The following is an 11,567-nucleotide window of genomic DNA, read 5'->3' as shown; positions in this document are numbered from 1 at the left end:
TTTCTATTGATTGCATTAATTATTTCGTGCTTTTAGTTTAAAATGTTATAAATTTCGAGTATTCCTCATTTAGTTATTGTTTCACCTTTGAACTTTAAACGAGACATTGAGTTCGTGTTAACTCTCTAAATCTAATACTGAGTTAATCCGTGATATAGTAAGTCCACGACAGCGATATACATTATTTTTACCGTCCAATAAACTAATGCCTATTTTTTTTTATTTCGTAAAATGTCTACTTATAGAAACCGCTTTTATTTATCTCCAAGTATACCTGTCACAAATAAGTATTTTTGGTTAAACCCATTAAGTAAAATATAATGTTATTTTATTACAAATAAAGTAAGTTCTAAATATTTGGAATTCCCGCTGATTCATACATTTTTATTAATGACATCAGATATGCGCGCGCAGTCATGCGTGCGCCGTCATGCGCAGACCGTATCATTTCCCGACACCCCTTGCTAAAAGCAAAGGTCGATATGAGCCCTTCAATGCGATTCGCGCATGCGCCACCCTCTGTCTTCAACAATCAGGTGTACCGACATGGCCGACAGCGAATTTGAAGAATTTCGCCGGGTATTTGACAAATTACCGCAACACATAAAGGCCCCAACACCGTTCTATTCGTAAGTTTGCTTTTACATACAATTATTTATCCAAACACCCACCGCAACTTCATTACACTTCCCTTCTGCAGATTAGTACCAAATGTTGGACTGGAAGATGATTCGCCGTCTTCTAAAAGCGAGGAGTCGCCAGAAGAAGAAAAATTGTGTGTGGCCGACACCGAAGCGTTAAATGCAGATGGCTCCCCAATCACACAATCTGATAAAACAGACGCACAACGCAGTCCCCGTCACCAATTTACAAGTGGAGAAAGGAGGAGAAGAAAACTCCCAGAGATACCCAAAAATAGAAAAAGTAAGTTAAATTCGATATTTGATTTTAAGCGATATCTCGGCACATGCGCTCTGGCACTTGTTATTCTAGCGTTCATGATATGTTTTTTAATTCTTCATTTAGCTTTGCGAATACTATGAAAAAATTTCCATAATGTAACATGTAAAAATATTGTATCGGTTACTCTTTAAAAAAACTCATGCTTGACACCAGCCAGTATATGGTGGCTGTAATTTCCTCGTAACAGCGTTACTCTGTTCGTCCCAAGATTTGACTGGCGCAATAATCCAATAGTAGTTTTGATTGATATTGTAACATGATAACACGATAAAGGGGTTTAAACTTATTTGTATTTAAATAACAGAAATAAAGAAGAATTAAAACAAAGGTACATGGTAATATGGTTTTGTAAGGCAGACAAGAGTATTAAGTTGTTACTTAATTCCATGTTTAGTAAAGAATTACAAATTACTGAATACAAGGGAATGATATCTACGAGAAAGGATAAAAAAGTTACCAAAAAAAACAAGTTACAGACACAGAGTTGGTACCAAATTAGCCAACTCACAGTAACAACCACATTCTAAACAGGTGTAAATATTTTTATGCAGTAGTTAATTTTTTTAAACCTATGCATGGTTATTTCGACGCCAACTTATAATGTAATGCAAATCTGTATTTTATGTGTCTTACAGCTTCTGTGGTTGGTGCATCCCAACCGGCATCACTTGCTGATGAGTTAGGAGCATTAACTGGTCTTCTTGTACGACCAGGGGGGCAGGGGCGGCCCCTTTTGGTGCTAAAGTGCGGCTACCTCTTGGACGAAGACTCCAGTCCCGATTCAGAAAGGCTGCAAAGCCTCGGCGATGTAGATAGTGGACACAGCACTGCACATTCGCCGATCGATACTGGACCTAAGAGCCTATCCCCAACGCCGTTACAACAGAACGGTAAGAGCTTTTCCATGAAAGAAATATTCTAAACATGAAACCACTGTAAAACACTTTTGAAATGCAGAAGGTCATAGGTGATTCCCGACAAAACAATAATAGCTTCACTTAGTATCTTCAATGGTCTGGGTCTCGGATTTCTACATCTGTTTCATGATCATTTTTTCAATTTAAAAGGCAAGTAGGTCATCAGCCTCCTGTGACACACGCCGTCGACTTTTTGGGTCTAAGGCAAGCCGGTTTCCTCACGATGTTTTTCCCCATTCGAGCGAATGCGCACATAGAAAGAAAGTCAATTGGTGCACAGCCGGGGATCGAACCTACAAACTAGTTAAGCCTAATTATATCTATAAATACTACGGTATAAAGTACATCATTCACAAATAAATAGCTATAAAAAGACGTCCTGGGAAATCTGTTAAGAGTTATTTTTAGAATAATCAATACTTTCCTTTATTGCGACTTCTGACAGAAATTATTTTTATCCGTTAGTGCTTTCGATGAACAGTGGATTAATTGAAGTGTTTCAATTTATATTTGCTGATAGGTTTGAATTTGTCATTCGAATCAACATTTCAAATTTGGAATTACATCGTGTTTGGCAATAAATTGGGGCATTTAAATTCTTGATATTATTTTTTTTTACTTTCTCAATATAACATGTATTGTAGAGCATTGTCGCTAATGGGCAACTTCAAAAGTTCACTAGTAGACATGAAAATAGGATAGGAAACGCTTTTATGCTATCCATCTCTTCCCTCAATCATATACCTCGTTTTAATCTTTTTTTCCTCATCATGTAATGATGGTTGTCCAATATTGTGGTCTTTAAGTATTACACAAACCTACACTTATACATATTATATCCCTTATGTCATGATATGTTTTAAAGGTGGTGTAGTTCCTGAACATCGGCATCCATTAATACAGAATTATAAAAACATTCGCATTTGGAAGTTCTACTATTTTCTTTCTTGAAGCTATCTAAGTTCTACGTGCTTACAAAGAGGAGTTAGTCTCAGATACCATTGTCTTCTCCATGATATTTCCATATCTGTTTTGTTTGTGAATGATATTTGATTATCATCTTTATACCTTACATTCTGTGCAGTGTTGGCCTAGTGGCTTCAGCGTGTGACTCTCATGCCTGAGGTCGTAGGTTCGATCCCCGGCTGTGCTTTGGACCAATGGACTTTCTTTCCATGTGCTCATTTAACATTTGCTCGAACGGTGAAGGAAAACATCGTGAGGAAACCGACATGTCTTAGACCCAAAAAGTCGACGGCGTGTGTCAGGCACTGGAGGCTGATCACCTACTTGCCTATTAGATTTAAAAATGATCATGAAACAGATTCAGAAATCTGAAGCCAAGACCTAAAGAGGTTGTAGTGCCACTGATTTATTTATTTATTTTATACCTTACCTTAAAGGGACCGTTTAATATGTAGAATCATATCCTTTATCCACTAACATATTGATTTTAGCTTCATTTGTGGACACATTCTTGATATGTGGATTATTAAGTCATAGGTTTAACAGCAATACAATGCTTAGCCGTTTATCACCCATATTTAAATTGCTTCTTTTAATGTGAATGTTTGGACTCACTTAGTTGCTTCTCCATTATTAAGAGTTTTCTGTTTTTGCGATATGAATTTCAACTGCCATTGCTTTTTTCATCTTACAATATACATTTTATGATAGTTTAAAATGTATACAACATTTTGCTTTTGTATTAATCCAGTTATTTTTATGAATTTGTCTTCTTTAAAATGGATGCCTCGTTCATTCATTTGTTAAGCAATAATGGTGATGAGGGGAAAATATTCAATAACTATTTGGGAACCGTACTGGAATATTCTTATTTATTGCGTGTATTAATTGATGTTTCAGTGTCACCATCATCAAGTTGCAGCATCAGCGGCATTAACTTCGCCGGCAACGTAAGCACAGTGCCTCATAGCCAACTAGAAATGCTCGAAGCCACACACAGAGGACTCCACAAATTCAACCCGCGACATCACGACGAGATAGAAGTGGAAATAGGCGATCCGATTTATGTTCAGAAGGAGGCAGACGACTTATGGTGCGAAGGTAAGTATATATAGATAAGACTATATGTTTTGTAATTTTAAGAAATAAGATATTGTCGCTCCAAAGTGGTTAAAAATTATTACATTTTATTACACTTTCTATTATTAATTTAATTCTATTATTCAAACCCAAATTGTGACTTGGGCGGAGAGTACTATGATTTTATTTCCTAATTTCATCTGGCTATATTTTACTTTTGCCACTTTTATTCCTTTTATCTTCTCTTCTGTTTAGGCTCTTCAACTTTATTTTTGTTTTTTTAGGAGTTAATTTAAGAACAGGTCAACAAGGTATTTTTCCTTCGGCATACGCGGTTGATATGGACTACAGTGATTTTGATCCAGCAAACGCTAAAGCGAAGAGAGAGAGATATTTACTGGGGTAAGTTAAAATCCATTTATTTATACAATTTCTCGAGTGAAGTACATTTTATTGCGCAATGTAGTTTAATATATATTCTGTTGCAGATATATGGGCTCCGTAGAAACACTTGCTCATAAAGGAACTGGTGTTGTTTGTCAGGCAGTTAAAAAAATTGTCGGTGACTCTAATGGAGATATTGGCTCTCAGCCTTGTATTTTAGAAGTTTCGGATCAAGGCCTTCGCATGGTCGACAGATCCAAACCAGATGTAAGTTCTAAATTTACTTCGTTTTTATGTCCTTAGTTAATACGTGTTCAGACTTTTATGGATCACCTAGTACTAGTCGTTAATATTACGATTGCTTTCTTTATCAAATATTAATTTTTTTTTACAGTGGTAAGTGGAACAAGTAGAACATAATAAAGTTTTTGCAATAATTTATTACTAACTGTACTTTGATAAAATAGATTTTCCCAATTTTTAATTATCCTAGAAAATTGTATTTTTAAGGCAAGCATGAATATGCACGTTAGTGCATGACATAAATTAATGAAAGGTCTAATAGTATACTGTTTTTATTATAAACTGTAAACGATTGCGAACTGAATTATATAAAGTCAACATAGCGCGTGCGTTACATGTCCAAGCCTAATCTAAGAACTAATTTTTTTACAGCGGAGTCGAAATACGCCTTGCATCGACTATTTTTACTCACTGAAGAATGTATCGTTCTGTGCGTTCCACCCTCGGGACCATCGCTATCTCGGCTTCATCACGAAACATCCCACACTCCAGAGATTTGCATGTCACGTGTTCCGTGGACAGGAGTCTACCAGACCTGTGGCTGAAGCCGTGGGGTAATTTTTTAAATTATATTGTTGGCATTGCTTATAGATTGAATAGGGTTTGTAAATGTATTAGGATGGCTAGACTAGATCTTTATATATATAATTCTTCTGTGAGTGTGTATGTCACAGAACTTCTCTCAAACGACTGGACCGATTTTGATGAAATTTTTTGTGTGTGTTCAAGGGGATCTGGAAATGGTTTAGATTCACAAATCAGCCCGCCAGATGGCGCTGCAGTCAGTACTTTCATACTTTGCTTTACTAATCGCTTGAAATATCATGCAGGACAACGTCTGTCGGGTCCACTAGTATATATATAATTTCAAAGATTTTATGAGTCATTTCGTATATAATTTCTTATTTAATATTTTGTTATAATATTTTTTTATATTTTAAATCTGTTTGATAGGTTTGATTTAATTATTCTAGTTTTTTTTATGGTTTACAAGGCATAGAGTACTTCTTGAGAATGATGACTTAAGCTCTTTTATTAAAAGACAGAAGTCATTATTGGTTCGATAAAAAACTTCATTGGATAGCTGGTTCATAGTGGTGCGCGGCAAAAATTTACTTAAAAAACGCTCAGTTGTGGACCGACGGACGTCCAATGATGAAAATATGCTGAAGGCATTAAGCCGAACAACTCCTCTGAACATTCTCCATGGTAAATGCGGTAGACGATGCAGACTCATCTCTTCGCAACGCCAAGGGATCAAGGCGCTCGGTACGGTACGGTCGGTACAATACGGTACAATACGGTCAAGTGGAAGGAGCTGGTACTGGGGAACTTCGGCTCAGAGGTGAAAACAGTTCTCCACGTGGGATTGAATTTGCGCTTAAACAGTTGCAAGCAAAGGCCCGGAGTGAAGTAGCGTCTTGCCTTGCTGAGCATACCATGCTTCTTGGAGGCTAATTTAGCTTTTCCCTCCACATTACCGAGAAATTGAACGTCGTTCGATAATATGTCAACGCCAAGTATTCCCGTGCTGGTCTTAAGACAAGTGTTTTCGAAAAGAGGAGTAGCAAAAGGTGTTTTTTAGCGGAAAACACGAAAACTTGTGTCTTCTTGGAGTTAAATTGGACAGGGTTTCGACTTCAGACAGAAGTTTACCGTAGTACCGGAACACTAATCGACAACTTCCTAGATACCTGCATGGCCAGTGTAATGTGTATTCCCTGTGCTGACGTCCGCATAGCACTGAATGTTGCTAAGTTGCAACATCATCATCATTGATGTGCAGAAGAAACTGGGTCGGGAATAGGACCTTAGCCTTGTTGAGGAGAACCATTCACATAATTTCTTGGGGCTGGAAGCTTCGAGAGAGCTTCAGCGCTTTATGCTACATCCAATCAAAGGCTTTCGCTATATCCAAACTAACCGCTAGCGTCTCCCTCATGGACTCAATTCTCTGCCCACCTATGTGTAAGGTATACTAATAGTCGCTAATGAGCTGGTGGGCCTCTAGATACCTTAGGAGCTGGCTAGAGAATAAAGAGGTTAAGCTATTGGGCGATAGGTGAATGGATCAGAGCGATGGCTTTGTATTGATGTATGTGACAACGCTGAGCGAGTACACGTACCGGAAAAGGAGCGTTAAGACCGTAACCAACGCAGGAGCACAAGTATGTAGCACAATTGGGGGGATGCCATCAGGCCCGCTCGACTTATGAATGTCCAAGGGCTTTACGGGCAGTACGTTTCCAGAATATAATTTCCGGCATCCAATCGACATGGTTTGTGGCGACCCGCCTTGGTCATCCAAAGTCGAGTTGGACGTGAAGAGACAGCCCAAAAATTCCCTTGGACAGCTTGGCGAGAGACCAGAAGGGCTGAGCTTGTGGCCTTCCCGAAGGGAGAAGGGCTAATCTCTAGCCAAATCTGGCAATGTGCTCATACTTTGCCTTAGAAATCTCCTGTTTGAAGGGCTTGGCAGAGTAATATGCTTTTTTTAAGTTCGCTGTTATTGGGATCACGAGATGTCGCTTGTGCCCACGCTTTCAAAGAATTCTCGATTTCGACGAGAGGCCGAAAATCTGTTTCTAAAATACAATTTGACATAATAATAATACGAAAAAGTGCTTTTTTTAAGTGTCAAGTTTTTATTTTTTAGTTACTATTTTTTCGTGAACAAGGGGGATAATATAACTATATAAAGCTTAATTATACATAGCTTGCTTATTCAACAGGACTCAAAGTATATCAATAAATAATTAGTTGTCTAATTTCAGGAGAGCATTCCAGAGATTTTACCAGAAGTTCATAGAAACAGCATATCCTATTGAGGATATTTACATTGAATGAGGAACAAAGCTTTGGAGCTTTAAACGACCATTTAACAAAATTTATTAACAAGATGGCCGTAGCACAGATACATAATTATAAAATCGCAATTGATTAAATTTTTGATTAGATTCATTTCACCTCAAAAAGATTTTCTTATAATAATAATAAAAGCCTTTATTGATTACCAAATACCTACATTTACATAATTTTAACGTAAGCAAAAACATACATTTCAACTACGAGATTTTTATCTTATGACTTCTCCAACTTTCCGGCGGATCGTCTCTTCACATCTTTATTTGACTCTTGCCCTATTTGGTCTCTTTTCCGTCTCCCATCACTGGGATACTCACTCACTCATCAGACCAAGTCAATTTAAGTTTCTTTAATTTGTCAATTATTTCAAAATACACCAACAACATAACAAGCATATTACTCTCTAATTTATATGTAACTAAAACAGCACACTTGGCAGCACCCAGCGTCATCTAACGACTATACCCAATTTTGATAGTCTTACTTCACAAATCGTGAACAAACTCACTATTGTGATTGGTATTTCTTTCGCCATTACATGTTTTAACGGCCGTTTTTACAGTTGCCGCCTCATTGTAAATGCACTAATAAGAAAATCACAGTGCTATTACATACATTTTCAACACAATAGAATCCTCCATACAGAATAAAAATTTGTGCCAAATCACGTAGGTATTTTGTATTGTTCTAATAAAACACATACCAACACAACTCGTATATTGTTTACGGTGCAACACATCTACAGATATGAATGCAGAATTCATTATTTAAGGAATCCTTTTGAATCATCGAGAAAGATCTTTTCCTTCTTTTGTTTGAACTTGTTTTATTTTGGCTTAGCTTTGTAATGTAAATAATTACTCTTAATGATCCACTGGAATTTTGAAAATTACGACGTTTATTTGAGCGTGACGTGATTGGTACTTTGCTACGGTCATACAGAGATTTCTTGCGGACTTTGCGTGGTATTAAGCTGAACTTAAAAAATGATATTAACCTTGGGCCTAAACCAAATATGTTATTTTATTGTAAAATAATTCGAATTTCGGTATCTTGATTGCAATTTTTTTCCTATTTAATTTTTAACATTCATTGAATGACTCGCGTATAAATCAGTATTATTTTTAAAAACGTAGGTAATTTAGATGGTTATGTCATCTTAATCGACTTTTATATCGTGCCTGACAATTCAGACAGCTTTAATAATTATTATAAAAAGCATAAATACGAAAAAAAAACCTGGTCCGAAAATTGTAATCCAATAAATCTTTCAACTACTAACAAATACACTTATACACTAAAGTTACTTATGTAGGTTTTAATATCACTGTCGGTAATTATCCTATATATAATAAAAGACGCAACAAGAATTCTTCGTGTCCTATTTGAAGTCTCATCTCGGGACTCTTTCGCTAAAGAATCTAGGATAATCGAGACTTTTATAATCAACTTATAATAATGCTCCAAATTAAAGGACACAATTTTTTTTTCGTCGTGTGTCAAATTAATAAAATTTTCCAAATATCGTTGCCGATGCTATGTCGCCTTGAAAGTATTGTATATATAGTTATAATAATATATAGAAACAATAAAATATAATATTCAATACAACGGGAGCTTTGCTGAGCGCCTTGCTTATCACGATTACGTACGGTTATTAATATGTTTTATTTGAGATACAAATATTTAAAAAAAACTAACTCGCAAAATATAACAATTCTCAAATACTGTGATATGTTGCATAATAAAAAATTATGCACGGGTTAATTTTTTACGGCTGCCTGAATTATAACGCGTTATTATTTAACAATTTGATTTTGATAAATTTGGCGTATCATTAGATTTATAACTAAACTATTTCTTAAAAACTTTAACTTGATTTTATAAGTCGATTCAAGGCAGCCTTTTAATCAACTCTTCTAAAATAAACAACATTACGGTAATAATAAAATTCTATAGATTGATAGATAATATTTTTTTAGACACTTAGAATTATCCTGACACAAATCTATACTATGACACTGTTAAATCTGATCTTGTAAAATAAGATTTGTTTAATATAACGTTTGAAATAGAAAGCAATAAGAACAACTTTTGTACATTTACAGTGAATGTCAATAGCTTTAAAGACTTTTGATAATATGAAAAAGGTTAACATTAGCTTAGCTAACGCTAGAATGCTGTTTACAAACTTAGCCACTGCCTACATAATGGAATATACGGGGAGGAATTTTAACACCACTTCGAAGCACGTAAGCGATTGTCTCTGCACGTTAACCACATTTTGCGTAGGGATAATGCACACTTATGATATGAAACAACGTCAAAACTACTTCAGTGGAAACACTGATTCAATGAGATATTAAAAATCTAAATAAAAATGGGTTTAACAAATATAATATGCCGTGAGAGCCTTTTTCGTAAGGGTCTTAAGGCGGTGCTTTAACAATACACCGACTCTACATGTTTTCATCCAACCTTCATTAGTATAAATTTTGAAAAAATTCTAAGTATATTGAGTACAGGTTTTATGTATTTACTAACCGCTTAAAAATACCTGTATGTTCTGGTTTACATCTTGACACGTAAAAGTAAACTAAGATTTTTTTTAGAACGCAAGAAAGTTATATTTCAGATACTTCCTCTATAGGAGACAAAATGATGGCGCGTGTCTTTAATGGTCACACGGGGGGATTGTCTGTTATTGGACTAGATGCGCTAATTGATTTGTTTTTGAAGTACATTCCTACCTTCCTTGTGGTGTTAAAATTGCAGCCTGTGTACCGAGTATGAAACGTGTGTTGCGTAATTACGTATTTTACGATTAGCTTTGATCAGTCTTGAAAAATACTAAATCAGTCTTATTATACTATTATGACAGTAAGATTCCCTTAATAGAATTACCTTAGGTTTATGGACTCATTTTTCGCACTTAGACTCTCAATTGGTCCGTTGTGCGTAATTGATTTGGTTTGATCAGTCTTTAATAATACTAAATCAGTCTAACTGTACTATTATGACAGTAAGATTCCCTTAATAGATTAACCTATGGTAACCTTATAATGTAATTTGCTGCTGCGCATTTATTTATATTGATTTTTGAAATGCTTAATGCCAAATCGGCAGAACGTCCGGAACTAGTGCAGTATGATCTAGTGCCCATCTAGGGTCAGAGTTTTGGCAGGAATCGAAACGCAAGCCACTCAGATGTACAGACCTCCTTTAACCCTTCACCAATATCTACTGATATATATTTTATTAGGAGTTGATAGTGTAATAAGACTGATTTTGTGTTTATTAATACTGAAAACAGATGAACAATGAACCGAATAGGTAGTGGCTTAACAAAATAAATGTTATTGATATTTACTGTTCAACATTTTTTCATCTGTATTGTAAATACAAGTCTTACCTCTGCGTTGTATAGCGTTATTACAATTTCATTAGTCACGCGTTATGGTTAATTAAAATATAATTTAAATAATATTGTCTTTATTTACCAAAATTAAACCCCAATTTGAAGATTACAATATACCAATAGTATTTGTTTATTACAGTTCTTAACAATATTGTACATTAAATGTACGTGAAAAAATCAAATTTCATTGCAAGAAATTATTGATAGAATATATTTATTTTTCCAGTAATTGTATAGCAAGTTTGATTTAGACATTAAATAAATTAAACGGGACTGAATACTATCTTTTATTTTTAATTAATTTTCCTTTCACAGGGGCACCTATATCTTTAACATTTTATAGCTAACCCTTCTATTGTTGTGTATTTTTATAGCAAATACCATTAATGTGAATATTAAATGTTTGGAGTATGTAAACAATGGGGCGACATATTTAATTCTGTTTCAACTAACTTTAATTCTGTTTAAAACTGTTTCATATATTGCTAATACTTGACCAGTCAAACAATTGATTGACTGAAAATGCGAGTTATATATTTAGTATTTACTGTGTTATTTAATATTAAGGTATTTTTTATTGATTTATATTGGATATGTGCTAAACTGTTTTATAAAGTTAAATTTTAGATTTGACTCTCTTCCCACGGGTATTTGTTACCGTGTTTCAGCGC

The 11,567-nt window shown here is 35.1% G+C and overlaps 1 protein-coding gene across 2 annotated transcripts; it reads left to right on the top strand.

Annotated features, from left to right (window-relative positions):
* Positions 1-492: 492 nt before the first annotated feature.
* On the top strand, positions 493-11,174 carry LOC125062733 (JNK-interacting protein 1). 2 transcript variants are annotated; one of them, XM_047668832.1, is made up of 8 exons: positions 493-629; positions 701-924; positions 1,599-1,853; positions 3,747-3,947; positions 4,211-4,328; positions 4,415-4,577; positions 4,986-5,167; positions 7,388-11,174. In XM_047668832.1, the coding sequence occupies exons 1-8, from the start codon at positions 508-510 to the stop codon at positions 7,458-7,460; spliced, it is 1,338 nt and encodes a 445-aa protein (XP_047524788.1). In that variant the 5' UTR covers positions 493-507; the 3' UTR covers positions 7,461-11,174. The 2 variants fall into 2 exon arrangements, with proteins under 2 accessions (XP_047524788.1, XP_047524789.1); XM_047668833.1 differs by having other exon boundaries at positions 494-629; positions 7,374-11,174.
* The last annotated feature ends 393 nt before the right edge of the window (positions 11,175-11,567 follow it).

The sequence above is a fragment of the Pieris napi genome, chromosome Z, assembly GCF_905475465.1.
Source record: "Pieris napi chromosome Z, ilPieNapi1.2, whole genome shotgun sequence".
Lineage (NCBI taxonomy): Eukaryota > Metazoa > Arthropoda > Insecta > Lepidoptera > Pieridae > Pieris > Pieris napi.
Note: the sequence above shows the minus strand (reverse complement) of the source record. Positions and strands in the feature narration are given on the sequence as shown.